General features: G+C 40.7%; 1 protein-coding gene across 1 annotated transcript in view; it reads right to left on the reverse strand.

Annotated features, from left to right (window-relative positions):
* PSMD1 (proteasome 26S subunit, non-ATPase 1) overlaps positions 1 to 17,279 on the reverse strand; it is an 81,917-nt gene that overhangs the window by 50,344 nt on the left and 14,294 nt on the right. The window contains exons 13-16 of the mRNA XM_064516751.1: positions 16,452 to 16,563; positions 15,620 to 15,816; positions 14,920 to 15,015; positions 14,308 to 14,372 (exon numbers count right to left, since the gene is read on the reverse strand). Of these exons, the coding sequence (XP_064372821.1) occupies positions 14,308 to 14,372; positions 14,920 to 15,015; positions 15,620 to 15,816; positions 16,452 to 16,563 (470 nt within the window). The remainder of the gene's footprint in view (positions 1 to 14,307; positions 14,373 to 14,919; positions 15,016 to 15,619; positions 15,817 to 16,451; positions 16,564 to 17,279) is intronic.

The raw sequence follows: 17,279 nt of genomic DNA on the forward strand, positions 1-17,279 counted from the left end.
CACACTTCCCCAGTCCACAAGGGGTAAATCTTATTTTTAACAGGGTAAGGAAAAATACCCATGCACTGAAATCATCTCTTTGTGTTTTTATTGTATGGAGGGCACCTGAATTACTTTTCTTCTTCATTACTCCCACAAGCTTGGCATGGTCAGATTTGTCACAGATGACTGACCTGTGTTCTTTTCATATGAAGAAAATGAGAGCATTTAACTAAAACAGTTAAACGCCACCACCTCAGTGATCACACATAAAACAGGACAGGCAGTGCCTCGATCTTCCCTTTAATTTATATCAAACTAAACGAACAAATTTCCTTTTATGTGGCTTTTGGAACTTAAGTGAAGGCCTTCACTGATCCAATGTAGTTCACACAAAGTAGAAAAATCACAGGTAGAACAACTATTTCACTTGAAAATAAAAGCAAGTGTTTAAGAGACAAGGATGGCCAGCAATAGGGGTCTTTTGTTTGGTATCACCCATTCGATTCACTTGGTTTTGCCAACGGTTAAGATCATGGCTCCACTGAAGCTACTGGAGATTTCTAGCATCAACTTTACCCCATAACACATATCTCAGGGAGACAACAGCACTCAGGGACTCAGAGAGATAACACCACAGCACTTCGGTATTCACTTTTTCAGAAAGTGTTTTATTTTGGACAAACACCACATTTCTGCTGAAGCTTTATCTCCCTCGCCTCCACTCAGGTGCTGTCAAGGGGCTCTCTGACCCCCTTTTCCTGGGAAGTAGCAGTTGGCTCAGGCCTCTCCCACCCTACCTTGGCTACAGCTCCAGATCGCTGATGTTCCCTAAAGTTCAGTGATCTACAGTGTCACTGCTGTGACTGGCATCACATGGGCTGAAAAACAAGCTGAAGTAAAAGCACACAACTGAAGCATACTGATGAATGCCAGTGTCCAGAACAAAAAAGGTCAGCTTTAGGGGGAAGACAAGAGTTCAAACCTTAAGTTTAACTGCAAGAAGCTGTCATTTCTGAATGTCCATGCTTCCCTGCTCCCAGACCATGCCTGTTATGCACAGAACATTATGGACAAGGCCGTAACATCTAATTTCTACATGCATCTTTCATATAAACATTTATTTTATGATGTTGCCGTAAAACAAACAAGGGTTTTAATAGGTACTTAACAATGGTTTGCATTTTCCAAAAAAAGCATAATCTTTGGTGGTCTCAGCCCTCAAAACTCTTAGCTAATCAAGCTGCTGTCTACTAAGCAGGGGCTTTTCCAAATGATTTGCACCGAGAAACAGGATCTGGTTACCAAGCATCAGCAACATGATGTATTTGTCAAAGAGAAATGCATTTCTCAGATGGTGTTTCGAAGAGATAAGAAAGCAGCAGTGCCATCTGCACAAGGCACTAAGACCTCACCTGAACACACTGTCAATTTGGGTTACTTGTGATCAAAAAATTAATTCAGAACAAAAACAGATGCAATTTTAGGTTTCTAGGATGATCAGGTCAGAAGAACAGAAAGCCTGCTGCAACAGGACAGCTTAGAGAATTACTCATTTAGCTTGGCAAAACAAAGGCTGAGAGGCGATCTGATTACTCTCAGTGAACACATATCAAATAGTAATCACCAGAGATGAAGAAAAGCTTCTCAACCTGAGGGAAAATTTAATATGTGACCATAAAAGTGTAAAATGACCATAAGTAAGTTTAGGTTTGAGGTTTAAATATTTCCAACCATCAGAAAGGGGCTAGAGCAGGTTTTCTGTGGGAATAATGCTGATAGTAAACCTAATAGGTTTTAAGAGCTTTATAAATTTATGAAAGAGATTATGCAGGAGAGTGGACAGAATGAGGTAGGAGATATTTTTCAAGTCCTAATCAAGCCTGCCCTTAAAACAAGATCCATTTCACAGATAAATCGCATTGTGAATCAAACCTTTGCACCTCAGAAGATTTAATCTATAGAAAAAACAAGTGTTACATTCAATTTTTTATCAAAAACTTTAAAACTCATTTTCCATTATGACAATATCCCTATTACAGAGTTTAGAAATGGTGGGAGAAAGGTTTTGCATCCCTCAGGAGCTCACAGCAAAAATATAAAAGAAAACCAGTCCCTCCAGAATCCCACATTAGTTGCAGAGCAGTACTTATTCTCCCATTAGTGTTCCCACCAGGCAATTCCACCAACATAATCTTCCTGGGGAAAAACCAAAACAAAACCTCCACCACCACCCCCAGCAAATATCAGTTCCAGATCTCCAGCATGGATAATGTTGGAAACCCTTCTGAGAACAGGCAGCCCAGTGACTAAGGCCTCCTCTCGCACTCTCAAAAGCCCTTCAGAACACAGCCAAATTTCAAGGGAGCAGAAGCAGACCCAAAGCTCTGATCTAAAGATGTTTACATGGCATGACCTTTTGGAGGCAACAGGCCTCCTAACAGCATTCCCAAAGCAGAAGGGACAGCAGTACTATTAGACCTGTACACATAAACATAGTTTAGCATAGCTCGAAAGAATTTAATTGTACTAATGGCACAAGAATAAAAGGTCCCAATCCACACTCCCTGAAACATGGTATTGGTAAATCCAATATTCTAGTAGAGCAAAAAAATCATAGAAAGAATCACCCATCACACTCTAAATCTGTAAAAACTAACAAAGCTGTTATCACCTGGGAAATCAGGAGCTTCTACCAGTTCCAGACCACTTCTCTTTGGGAAGGAAAAACAGATTTCCCCAAAGTACTGTAGTTCTTACAGTAAGCAGCCAACTCGACATCTTTTCGCAGTTTCCATTTACAGTAAAATTTTCAGCTCAAAGGGAGCTGGTTTTGTTTTCATCTTTGATATTTTCAGAGCTCTTCAGTTACACACTGAAATTAGGTACAGCAAAAGGCTTAGCTTTTTCATCCACAGAACAGAAAGTACTAAAGATAACATGTCCTTCCAACATTTATTTATATATATTTAATTTAAAACATATGCAAGTTTGAAACAGAGCCTGATGTAACAACTGCCAGAAAGTTCCAGGAGAAAATATTAAAAATGCTTCTATGGTATGTACAGTAATTTTTCTCCTTTCTCCCCTTTTGGGTGATAGTCACTAGCCACTGAAGCTAGAATAAGCTCCAACTTCTCTTACTCTTCCTTCACTAATCAAAATTTGTTAAGAGCATACTGTAGTTAAAAGCCAGAATTGATGCATTATTATAGCTGTGAAAGACGCCTATATCTAGAAATATCTGAGAATCAAAAGCTTTTAATTGGACCTAGATTATTTGGAAACTCAAGGGCAGAGGGAGTAAGAAAAAAAGAACTTCCAGGTATTTAGCTGAAAACTTCACAGACTAATCCCTCACTTAACCTGAGGCAGGAGCCCTGGAACCAGACAAAAGTATGATCACATTCACGGACAGAGCGATCACTGCAGAAAAATAATGACACAAGCATCACCTGCAATGCAGGAACCAGCCTTCATGAGGAATGACACAAAGTGGCAAATGGATACACCACCATTCTTGGGGAGTTACTTCCCAGCAGCCAGACAGCTGAAAAACAGTCAACTTTGAAAACTCCCCCTGCTACTTAATAAATCCATGCAGATCAAACAAAACACATTCAAACAGCAGGCAGCAATCATTCACTTCCATAGGTTCCAGAAGATGAACCTCCAGTTTGCAATCCCTCATTCCTGGAACTAAAGCCATGTCCTGGAACTAAGATCACCAAGCTTTCTTTCGTTCATCTCCCTCCCCCTCAGTGACACACGTCCCAGAAAACTTCTCTTTGATAATAAGAGGAGACAGAGCTTAGCAAAAACAGAACACAGAATTAGGGAGGAATGGAAGGTCTGCGGTATGGGCTCCCAACTCTGCAGATAGATGAAATACTGCCTTTCCAAAGGCACGCTGCCGCCCATGAGCTGATCTTGGAAGCAGCAAATCCCAGTTCACTGAGTTCCTCCAAGGCAAATCTGGATCTCTGCAGTAGCTGGCAAAGGTGGTGGGGAAGAAAGAGTGTGGGGGTTATTTGTTCAAATCTTGCAGGTGCCTTCCCTTCCTCTCCCTCATAAACGCTCTAGCAGGCTCCAAGTGAACAGTCTTTAGAGGGTGCTAACAGGAGCTATGCAAGGGATATCCTAACCCTGGGGAAGAGGACTAGACTGGATTAACAATCCCACCATCAGCAGCAATTTAAACTTTCCTTTTCCAGCAGGAACCTCACAGCTGGCTTACAGGATCTGGAAAAAGCAAGAGGTAACTTGGTCCTCTTCTGTCTGACCCTACCCTGGTACAACGGTCAGCCTGCAATGAGCAATAACACCACGACTAATTTGCCGGAAGTGTCCCATTAAGAACGATTCCAAGGCCTCTTACTAATCTGCAGTTAGGCAACGAGAACAGGAAACAATCCTTGAAAAGGTCTCACCCAGCAAAGATGTATTTTGTGAAGCCAGCATATAGATTTCTCAACTTTTATTACCATAAATAGAAGCTCAACATGTTCCACTTACTGCATTTAGTCAGCAGCAATACCTCAATCAGGCCATAAACCACAACCAAATGACTACTCAAAGTCCAGTCCTCCTACAGAAAAAGCAAATTTCCCCATAGACAGAAATGCATGACCAAGAAAACATACACATTCACTTTAACCTGTTAAGTGCGAAAAAGAAATTGCTCATCCACAGATTAGACAGACAATTTAAGAATTGAGGTAATGTTTTTGGAAAGTGCAAGGACAGAGGGAGCAGAAAGATGAAGGCATGATGCAGAACTATGAAATTAAAAGACAATATAGTGGACAGAAGAGTTCTAGTTCTTGTTTCAGCAACTGTATCTGCAACACTAGATGTGAACAAAGACATTACCTTCATCAGCAAGACACAATTGAAAAAAGTTACTGCAAGCTGTTTTAAGAAAGCACAAGTAAGTTTGTTGAATGGTAACTAAGCACAGTATTACCTGTGTGGTGCTGACAAGGGAGACTTGGGTGTCTGCTACATCTGCTAGCATCATCTTGAAGTAACACAAATATGTAAAATACACTTTAAATCCCAGCTATGAAGTGAGAGGACTTTTATAACTTCCAGCTTCCTTCATAAGGATATCAGCCTAAATAATAATTGACATAAGGTTTAAATTCACCTGCTAGCAGAACACAAGAGCTTTCATGGCAAAAAGGGCTGGCCACCTTCCCATTCTACCAAAAAAAAATTTCAGTCAGAAAGTACTACATTTGACAAAATTCTTTTTTTTTTTTTTTTTTTTTTTTTTTTTTTTAAACAGTGAAACGCTCTTAAATCTTTCAGAATCGGGCCCATGGCAAGCCAGCCACCTGGCCATCTCTATGGCCCCTATACCCTAGATAAAATAACTTACACACGAACCAGTTACACTTTCCTCAGTACTACAGAAACTTTTATCTGGTACATTTACGTTCCGTTTGAGTTACCAAAGAAGCAAAAAAGACAAAAGTCATAAAGCTGATCTGCAATATACATCACTATGGGAAGAAAAACATTTTAGAAGGACAGTGCTCAAGTAGGGTTTTTTTTTTTCTAATTACTTAAAATACATTAGGAGACATTTATTCAATGTTCTGGCTGCCTATCTAATTAAACAAAAATTACAGCACAGACATGGAGAGAAGGACTACCTCTAACTATATCCATCTCAGCAGTCTTAGAGAGAGGAAAATAATGGAGTTTGGAAGCTAACAGAATGGGGGTCTTGAAATGTAAATTAAAGTACCAACACTCCCCCCCCCCCAAAAAAAAACCAAAATACAAAAAAAACCCACAGAAAATAGACCCTCCCCACCCCTGCCTTCACACTATCCCCAGAAACCGAGGCTCAAGAACTTTAGCTAATCTCAACTGTGGTGATGTAAGATAGATTTCAGGAAACCAGTCCCAAACCATCTAGAGTTCTGCAAGTTGTAAGCCCTCAGTTCATCCATCACTGATCTTGTATTCTCCAAGCGTAAAACTTCTCCTAACTGGGTCACACGTGGCCACGCTAGGATCAATTTTCAAATGGAACAAAAGTACACTTAAATAATCCAATGTTAAACAAAAATCAAGGCATTGAAAAGACAGACTAATGCTGTAAGGCCGTTTGATAATGTGCAAGAGGCATACTGATTTCTTATAGTGCTTCACGGAAGATGTCATTTTTCTACACCATTTTCTTATTGCGGAAAAATCCGAAGCATTACAAGTTGGAATGGGACAGCAAAAGCATTACTCCATAAATCTCCTTCTGGGCTGCCACACCTAACATCATCCTTAAAAGGTAAAGTAACACGAGCACAGTAAACCTGGTAAAGGCATCCCAAACAACCTGAGATGCTGGAGCCCGGAGAGGCAGCACGCTCCCCAACGCTCTTCTGGCTCTTCGCCATGCAAGCTGGAGCCAGGAGTCCCAGCATTCTGGCTAATTCTTGGGACTTATTAAATATCACCAAGAAGCATTAGATTTCTTTCATCATTTTAATAAAGATGCCCATGTACAGCTGCCGAGAAGCACTCCTTTGTTTCACTTCCCCTTTGGCTCTTTAGGTAGCTATCAACATGGCAAAAAACAACAGGCAGTAGAGAACTTACTTTCATGTTTTTGCTTTGGCATTTGACATCATGGTGTTTACTGTCAGTGCCAGTTTCATTGAGACAAACTGTTTTCTCCGGTTGCAAGGAGAGAGGCTTTCACTCTGCAGAACAGGAGAGGAAGCTTTTTGCTTTTCAAGTAGGAAGCTAGTTAAAAAAATGATGACTTGCTGAAGCTTCCTTTTTTTAATAATTCATGTCAAACCCAGTTTGTCTAGACACTTCTAAGATTCTCATCATCAAGTTATCCAGGTCCTTTCCAACCCTTGAAAAACATCATGCCCTTAAAAATTAAGAGCCTCTTGGGCTCTAAAGGATCCTCTCTGCAAATGCTCTAGACAGGTGATAGCAGCTCATTTCAGTCTCAAAGGCATTAAACCTTGCACAACAAATGAACCTTTTATTCTGCAACATTCACGCACGTGCATATCAATATCCCCTAATAAAATCCAGCAGCAATTTTTTGCCAAAAAGGAATGTTCAGCAGCCTCATTTAATGGCTCAAAGAATCTCCACATTTTTGATGACTTAATTTGAAACTTCATTTGCTGAACAGCATTTGTAAAGCAAATGTAAGAATTTGGTCAGACAAGTAATTCAGTTATAAAACACACTGTTTAAAATGTTGTTTATTATTCAGTTAAAAAGCCTTTGTGTTTATAATCTGAGAAACTGAAAAAAAAATTTCCTCGAATTTAGGGGAAGGTGAATATACTGGACTGGTTTCTCTCCCTCCTCCCATGCACACTGATTTAGTGATCTTAAAATCTTTGTTCGGGTTACTATAGGCTCTATAGGCAGTACTTTTAGGCCCCAAGGAGAGAGGAGAGTGACTTCTTGAAGGAACACATCTGGGGCAGTAGCAAGGCTGAAGAATCTACCTCTGATTTAAACCTACCACATTAATCTACTTGTTGGTGTAGGCGTCACAGTTTACAGTAGGAAGTCAAAGCACTTGCTGAGATTTTCAAAAGCACCCAAGTGATATAAGGCACTGAGCCCTATTTTAAAAAGTAAATAAACTCACACATACAAATAGTCTAAAACAAAGACGACTAGCTGGCAAAGAACTCATGCAGGGTCTCTTACTGCACTGTTTGAAACAATTAATGTATTTGTGTAATCTGAGTGTTACGACTACGGTTTTCATGAGAACGGAGATCAGTTTTGCCAGAGACACCAGGGAAGTCCTCCAACGCGCTACACAACCTATGATGTCCCACAGAGCTTTTTCCAGTTTCAGATTCGCAGATAAAGGAGGCATTTTCAAATCTGGACTTCAGTGAAAGTCTAAGGCTTCTTCTAACCACAAAAACATTTCTGTTACTATTAACCTTCCAATCATTTAAAGGGGCCCCCATTCCCCTCCATCAAAAAGGCTGAAGACGACAAAGATGAAATGGACTGGAGGGTAAACAAAACCCTTTTAATCTTTTCTACGGAAGAATTAACAAGCAGGTATGTTATGCTAAATTCCTCTCCTTCACAGTTAATACACTGAGAAAGTCACTGGTACAGATCACATTAAAACAACTGTTAGGCTCGTACTCAATTACCCAGAAAAGCTGCCATCTGCCTTCTGCATAGACGTAGGCTATATAAGTTAAAGAAAACAAACTGCCCAAGTCCTACTGAAATAAAATCCAGAACTTTCGTTTGCTTTAAAACAAATATATATATATCATTAAAATACCACAGGCTATGTAAACACAAAGAATACAAAAGCAGGAAACATTACTATTTTGCTTGCATTATCCTAAAAGGATAAACTGAACATAAGCCATTCACAGTTCTCCACCTATGGGTAGCGTACACTTAGCAGCCAAGACTAAATCTTCCTTTTGGGATGCTCTAGAGGCTGCATTATTCCCTCTCTTGCCCCAATCCCTTTCCCAGCCATGCCACACAAGGGCAACGGCAGCATCCCACAATCCCTGTGCCTTAAGGAACTTTTTGCAACGCCCAGAGAAGCAATAAGGTCCTGCTGTCTTATCTCCCTGGACTTACAACTGCGATCGGAGTGGTTAAACCTTTACTTTGTGCTTTCAAGCACTGCTGCAACCCATGTTGAAGCCTTCTCCCTAAGCAGATTTGTTATAATCTTTAAAATTTCTACCTCATTTCCTGTATCAACTAAAAGTGTTTAGAAACACTGCAGCATTGCTCTTACTCTGCAAGACAAAGGTCAATTCATGATGTAAAGTTATAAAATATAAGATAAAAAAAAACTTTCCATTTTGAAAAGCTAAAACACTTCAAATTTAACATGTTTTCCACTCCGTCATAACCCTCTTTAAAACGCAAAGGGGGGAGGAGGGAGGGAAGAAAAAGAAAGGCTGACCAGAAATCACAAGCATCTTAAACACTGTTTTCCAACAGCCATGATAAATATTTTAGAAACCACTTTAGCAGAAAGAAGGACTAATACATAAACACCAGTAATAAGGTAATATTTGTAGTCTATGATCATTGGCAATAAATAGTAGCAAGACTGGGAGAACAGAGAGATATGTTACAGTATCCAAGTATATACACCACTTTTCTTCTTGCTATTTAACCATACAGCTTTTTGTACAGCCCTGTTACCCACACCCCAATCTCCAAATATCTCAAGCTTTATTCACGCCTCTGTACCATTTTACAATAATATTTTACTTTAAAAGTGTCTCCTGTAAGATGCAGTCATTTTTTAAAAAGAAATGATGTAAAAAGTCTCAGTTTTTTTTATGCCATACTACTGTTTCGCTAGCTGTGCGGAGAGAGAAAGGAGGAGGCAGTTTCGAAACAATTCTCTTGCACCACAGCATTTTCTGACAATTTAATACCATGGCATGAAACTGTTGAGTCAAAAAATACATAACTAATGCCTAATTTTTGTAGGATAGTAAGCTGAAGGGGGTAAAAAGCCATGCTAAGTCCTGTAGCCAATAGCTCTGGTTTTGATCCCAGTCTGCAGACTGGGTGGACTACTTCTAAACAGGCAGCAAAAACAGAATTCAGAACAGTAGCACTGCTGTCAGTAAAGGTCAATTGGTACATGTCCCACCAGACAGCTCTTTATGGAGCTCACAAATTGAAAAAGGTTGAAATCTCCAAGTTACCTTTGTGCTAACTGCTTACTCTGCAGCCCGAGCAGCGTGGTGGCTGCTGCTTTGCCCCTAGCCCAACCTGCCTGCAGACGTTCACACAAGTGGGCATCCGGCAGCAAGGCGAGGAACTGCTGCAGCAGCATTAGCCCCAGCTTCCCTAATCCCTGCACAACTCTTGCACCCTCGATGATGTTTTGAGCAAAGCAAACACAGGATCTAGTGGTGTTCCTTGCATGGCTTACCCCCAAAGCAGCATGGGATTCACTGAGCAAACACAGCAAGCGATCCTGCTGCAGAAGTGAGAATTTCACTGACTTTTCACCTTTGCTCCACGCAACAAAGAACAGCTTTGGAAAGGAACGCAGGAAGGAAACTCCTGAACACTGCTGAAAGAGCAATTTAACATTTTTAAAGTGATCTGAGAAGAAGATAGAAGGCATTGCACAGAACAAAAAAAAAAAAAAAAGAAAAAGAAAAAAGAGAAAAGAAACATGCTGCTACTAATTTAAAGAGAACCATAACTACAGATTGCTTTCACATTCTATGTTTTTGGGGGTTGTTTTTTTTTTAACCACTTTGCAGATAAAAGAAAACAGATACATGCAGATAGATGTATGTTAAGGACAGCAGAGAATGTTGCAATGAATAGCTTGACACCTTTCATAACACACTAGAAAATTTAATCTTGCAATTCTCAGGCAAAACTTAATAACCTACACTAGAATGTCCCTTCTAAAAAGGCATCCAAACCTTCATTCACAAGTTTTCAACAATGCAGCAGCCATACACATTCTTTCACAGACTTCTTCAATAAATAGTAAGTGCAAAAAATTCTAAAACATGGTCTGTGCTTAAAAAAAAAGGTCAATCTCCAAGTTACAGTCTTAAAGTTGGCTCTTTAAATCTCATATGTCAGCTTTCATTACATTACGTTCTATCATGTTTTATTCTGATATTGTGCTGCTTCCATTAACTCTTGCCATAAGGGCCAAGCTGTGCTCTGGAATGGATACAGGGCTTCATGCCTGTGCTGGCAAGGTACATTCACTAGGTAAACAGGGACAGTACAGCCTTACAAAATGGTCTGTTAGGCAGACACTGAATTACCTAAAAAAAGCAGGCTGTGAGAAGCTCAAGACACTTTTAGTTGAAATCCAAGAGGAAGAATGTTTATTCACAAAGAGCTGCAACAAACAGAAAACAAGCTAGGGATTTAGGAGACAAAGTAAATTTGTGGGCTCCAGCTCTGCCACATTCACCAGTGGTGGTTTAAGGGAATTACCACTCTCAGACTGGGTCAGCTCCACCCATATCTGGATTTTACTATTCCTACAGGAGGAACAGGCAGAAGCCAATGCCTGTGCATGCCCCTGCTGCTGTAGTGCGCAGCTCAGCAGAGGAACTTGCACCCCCAGTACATTCGGTCCTCCAGTAACGGCACGAATCCTCTAGGAAAAACACAGATTACATTAAATGAATTTATTCTCCTATTTTAATCCCAACTTCACAGTTCCCTTTCTGGAACCAAATACGAAGAATTCAATTTGACCTCTTCTTACGGAAGCTTCAATCATGTTTTTGCACCTAAGATGAGCTGTATTTTATCCAGTATAGGGCTTAGCCCACTGTGTTACAGATCTACTCACCTCCCATTGCAAAATACTCCATTCAAGAGCACTATATACCCAGCACCTGACTCTTGCCAGTATCTGATAGTCTATTTATGATTTTTAGAGCTAATAAATCCAATTAGCCTTCAGCAAATGACACTCCTAAGAAACAGATGTTATTTCACTCATTGACTCTCACAAACTTAAATGATGCCCCCTGCTCTTTATGCTTCTGCCAGCCTGCAATGTTGAAATGGGCCCCAGCACACAATTAACGCTAAGTAGCAGGTTCCAGCAAAGGGAAAAGGTAATGTGAAACCACCCTTTAGATCCCTACAGCGAAAAACAAAGTTTCTTTCCAGGCACTGAAAGAACCCTTTTGGTTTATAACCAGAGAGAAGAATGCAGGCAGTAGAGGTGGGTATCTCTAGGCAGAAAATCTCTTCCATCATTGCATGTGATTGCTGGGGCCTGGACGAGACAAACTGAAGGTTCCCTCCAAAAGCTACGTCCTAAAGCAAAATAGCTGATAACATACTTTATAAAAAACTACCAAGTGAAAAAGCTTAGCAATCAAAATGCAAAGCAGAAACCTGCAACGGAAGATACAAAAAAAAAAAAGTGAGCAAGAGAGAGAACCTGAAGATGATGATCAGTATTTAGTACTCCAGAGAGATACCAGCACACAGTAACTGGTCTAGCACAGAGCTCTGAAAGCTTCTCATTTTGGTAGGAAGTTATCAATGTCCAATTATGCTTCACATTTCTTGAGAAGAAAAATGACATTGAAATTGGAGATCAAAAGTGCTTTGTCGCAACCTGTTTGGAAAAAAGATCCCTGAAACTATGGACGGCCTGTGTGGAATTTTCCTTCTGTACACAGACACAGAAGCCAGTTAAACAGACTCTCTGCTTTCAGGAGAGGGACAGATCGCTGTGTAGCAAGGAACGATCTGTGCTCCTGAAAGCAACGGAGCAGAAGCTCTTGGGAGACGCCTGCTGCCCACAGAGGGAACGTGTTTCATTTGTAAACCATGTTAAATTGCAGTCAAAATATGCTTCAGATAAAACAGAATGGAGCAGAGTAATTTCCAAACAAGAAGCAACTTGGTTAATGATAACTTGACTGGAAGTGTCAGTAACCCAGTTTTTGGATTAGCAGTTTGAAGCACCTTTTACTGGCCTGCTTTTCAGGATGAATCATTAAAAGACTGCCACCAACTCAAAGAAGATGCAAACAAAGATCTTAAAGACTATCCATTTAAAATTACAGTCCTGGACTTTGGACCAAGTATGCACTGCCTCCTCTCAGACACACTCAAAGGCTGCTGCTTGGCTCAGTGCTCAGACTACACACACGGATTCCTATATTAACAGAGGAAGGCAAGGATTAGACCTTGGTGAGCCTTCTAACTCCCCAGTCATACAAAAAAAAGCAAAAAAAACCCCAACAAAACAACAAAAAATCCACACTCTTACCCAGGGAACTGCAGAACATACCTTCAAAATACCATTGACAGATAGAGAATGGCATTCACTTAACAGAAGCAGGAAAAACAGCACCACTAGCTGTAGAACACACGCAAGCTCAGTAACCTCTCAGGGCTTAACAATGGATACTTAAAAAAATGAACTAAAAAGTAAAGATTATTTCAACATCTTCCTTCGAGTTAGTCTTAGAGAAGTCACAGCCTGCAGGTACATTTTAGAGAGCAAGTAGGCAGACATATTTGTCTAAGTAGTGCTGCCTTTAGGAGGCCTGGCACAAGCATTGCATATTTAATTTTTAATTAACCCTCGATCCTTCAAATATCAATTTTTCATTCTATTTGTAAAGTTTATCTAAGTCTATTCAGACAATTAAACCATACGTCTGGAAACCTACAGAAAGGCTCATTAAGCATGCTGAACACTTAAGAAGTCACAACTGACTTAAAAACAAAACAAAAAAACCCCAGTATCTTAATAAACACGTAATAAACAAAATGGCACTGAACAACAAAAGAATCACTCTCCTGTGATAAGGCATCCAACTCCCTTCAGGCTATGAATGGTGCATACGCTGTTTCCGCAAAAACACCCAGAAGCAGTTAACAGGTCTAGAGAAATTTAGTTTTCCCTGATGTGCTGTTTCTTAGAGTTAAGGGGACTTCTCTCTCACATGCATAAGGATACTATGAAGTTCAAGTAACACCCAGTCTGGCAGCTCTAAGATATCCCTTCTTCCCTATGAAATATCAACGGTTAAAAAGCATTTAAGTGAGTTTCCAAGGAATACACTGAACAAGTAAGTAAAGTGCGAGTTGCTGGGGTAGCTGCTGGGAGGAGGTGGCAAGGGAAAGCAGCAGTGAGACTTTAAAAAAGCAACACCATAATGAGATGAGACAGCAATATGACTCCTGGCAGCAACAGACTCTTCTAGCTCCTGCTTTCTACAGCTTTGTCTGGCAGCAGTCATTTCTCTACCACTCTATCCCATAGCACTTTCCATGCTCTCCCACAGACCGCTCAGCAGAGCATTCCCCAGTTTTGGAACCATTTGTTCAGTTCACACACTTCAAAAAGTAAAGTTAAAGCTATTAAAGAAACTAAAGAAACTATACAAAAAAGTTACATTACTGCATGATGTACATCCAAGAGATCTGTGAGGTTTTTTTTTTTTCCTTTTCATGTGAAATTTTATTCTGTCACTATTTTTATGCTGGAAGGTTGCATTTCTACTACTCATGGTACAAGCCTACATGCATTGTTTTTGAAACAGAATCTCTTTCTCTGTGCTTATCCCAGCAACAAACCAATGCCCCATCTGCTCCATAGTCGCACAAGTAGGGCTTACCAGCGAAACCAAGCCCAAAGCTTCTAATTCTGAACCATGTTTTAGTCTCTCTGGTTTTTGACTTTTCAACCTCCATTTAGTTAGCAATCAAGTCAGGTAACGACAGCAATAGCATGCACATTTCCTAGAAATATGAGAGACATCAAACTGAAGGCTGTAAAAGTGACAGAGGAAGATACTGTACCTGAACAGAATGAAACCAAGTGACTCAACAGCTGCCCGCCTCACGTCATCATTCACATCACTCACCTACAAAGGAGAAAGTGGGACATTCAGAGTACAGCTGAAACACCTGACTCTGCAACATTTTCAGCAAGGTGTCCAGGAACACAAATTAATCAGGAAGACAAGATTATGGAGAAAGGAAACTAAAGGTCATGTTCAACCTTAGCTGAAACAGACCAACTCGCATTCAAATACTGTGACTGCAAGCCTACCAAAGAGCAGAAAAATGCCATCTTTTACAGCTTATGTTGATTTCCTTCCAGCCTGTTATTATGCAGGTTATACATTGCAAACCCATTATTAATTTTATTGATTTACTAGTACCAATTTTTAACAATTTTCTTCTTCGTGATACCAGGGTAAACATTCTCTTGCTGAAAGTCTATTTATCTTAATGTCAGCAGAGCCTGTTATTTCTACTCATAGTTTTAAGGAAAGCTCTCATCTCTTTACAACCTCTGCTTTGGACCAGAACACTAACAGTGAACACACAAAGCCCGTCAAAGTGATGTGCTGACTCTCTCTCACCACAAACTTCTTGCTACATGCTCCTGAAGCCCACAGTACTTACAGCCACATGTAGCAGACGTCTGATAGCCTTGTTGTTCCCTGAGCCACAGTATGCCATAGCAACAGTGTACATGCCTGAACGACGGAGAATTGGATCCTGGAAGAGAAAGCATCAAGCACCAATATTTAATCTTTATCCACAACATGATTCAGTAATTCCAACTTCGAATCTGTTTCGCTTTTGAGCTTGGAAGCTGCGATTAGGCAGTCTCAATGCTCTGTTGTTTCCTCGTGATTCTTAGGGACAAGTAACAGGACAATCACCAAAGCAGGGATGTTATCTGGTAATTTCAGGTGGACAGGAAGTCGCTATGCCCTAGGCTGCCGACAAGATTATCAGGCAGAAATGCCACTCAGTGTTTCTTGATCAGTGTCTTCTATTGACTGCCATTAGATCCTTGAGAATGATCCAGCTAAAGTGAGCTTCATCTGTTTTTAACCACTACACCCTGTTCTGCTTCTTGTTGCTGCTCACGGGGTTATGGAGACTGAATATCAGGCCGAGCTAATACAAGAGTCAACGTTGTTGTTCTTGTGTCCTTGTCAGGGTGAAATAATCCTTGAAATGGCCCCACTTCAGATCCACATAAGAACTTCCCTGGTGAAAACAGCCAACCCGCCTTAGCCAGAGATTTCAGAAAAGGACAGGTAGGATACCTCTGTAACAAGTGGGCCCAGCATTAAGACACAGTCAAACTCACCTTATCTCTGCAGAGACTCTCTATGAGAGCATCGGCCTCCTCCATCCTCCCATACATCACCAGAGCAATTCCAACAGCAAGGCCCCGCAAAATCTTTTCATGCTGGGTTTCCTGTGCGTAGCCAACCATGTCCTCAATAGCCTGAGCATTTTTAGATCCCAGCATAACCAATCCCAGTGCCAGACCAGCTGCCTCACCTGTATAGCACAGAAAGGAAAAATCAAACATTCAACTCCAAGAAGCAGCAATTATATCCAGAGAATCACATAAAACACAGGTTAACAGATCACTTCTGGACACTGCCATGCCCAGCAGTGTGCCCATTATTCATGGGCAAGCGTGCTTAGAAAGCCAAACCACCAGCCACAACTTGATATTCTTCCCTACCAAGTTCAAATTTCTCTTTCTTGGCCCAACAGCTGCTTAGATCATTTTTCTGTGAACCCCAGCCAATGCAGCAGGAATCCCCACAAGTGTCTCCAAGCCTGCCTCTCTCAGCCAGAAAGGGCACGTGACTCTAGAGGAGAAATCAGCCAGGCTAAATAAAAAGTATGTGACAAAGAAAATAACAGAGCAACATAAAAAATTGCTTAAAGACCTATCACGTCTTAACAGAGGTTGGCACAGTGCCAGAACCCAATCCTGACAGGACCTCTGACCATTACTGCAACATAACTAAAGAAACATTGCAGGTCAGAAAAAGGTCAATTGACAAAATGCATCCAAGGCAACCTAGAAGTGATCTATGCTGCTAATAGACAACCTGGAAAAAAAAAATCAGCTGACCGATAAGGTCTCAGATGGTTATTTACTTTAAAAACAGAACATTTACCTGTCACTGCATCATCCTGGTAGAGATTTGTTTTCAGCAAATCATACACATCTTGACGTGCTGTCCCCATGGCAGCCAGACCCAAACCTAGGCTGCCACCATGTCGGACAATCTAGAGAGAAGCACATACATGCTTAGACGTCATAAAACAGGGAACAATATGGCTTCAGCTAAAGTAGACCTCTTTCCATCAACACAAAGCTGCAAACTCTTAGCCCCAAACCTCCCAAAATGATCTGTTGGCCGGTTAGAAAAAACACTTACTTTCTCAGGCAGTTACTCTCTGATCAGAGAGGCAGAAGCCAGAGCAAAAAAGGCAGTTCAAAGGCCCATAAACAAGGAGCGTCAGAAGCTTTCCACACAGCATGAGACTTCCTAAAGTATCTTTGAGCTCTTTTTCCCCACTGAGTGATTTAGGTAGTACCACAAAACTGTGCAATGAATAAAAATTGCTGCTCAGTAATAGTATCTGAATGGAAAGTTAAATCAGTACCCACTCGCACAGCCCACATCCCTGTTGTGCTCTAGCAATGGATATGGGAAAGGCAGGATACTTGCAAAAAGATGAGTGGGATACCTTCACAGAAATTTCGAAGATGTGGTCTGAAATTCCCAAAAGAGGAGGAGGGAACGTACTGGGAAAATACTAATCAGGAAGCTATTCCAGACTTAAAAGGATACCTTTTGTAGATGTCTGTCAGTAACAATTGGTGAAGAACTACTTTAAGTTAAGTTAAACCTACTGTGCAGCACACGATTTCACTGACTTATTCCTTTCATAGTTAAATTGTAAGCGAAAATAGGGTTCGAATGCTGCAGGCATTCATT

This window comes from Dromaius novaehollandiae, chromosome 9 (genome assembly GCF_036370855.1).
Source record: "Dromaius novaehollandiae isolate bDroNov1 chromosome 9, bDroNov1.hap1, whole genome shotgun sequence".
Taxonomy (NCBI): domain Eukaryota; kingdom Metazoa; phylum Chordata; class Aves; order Casuariiformes; family Dromaiidae; genus Dromaius; species Dromaius novaehollandiae.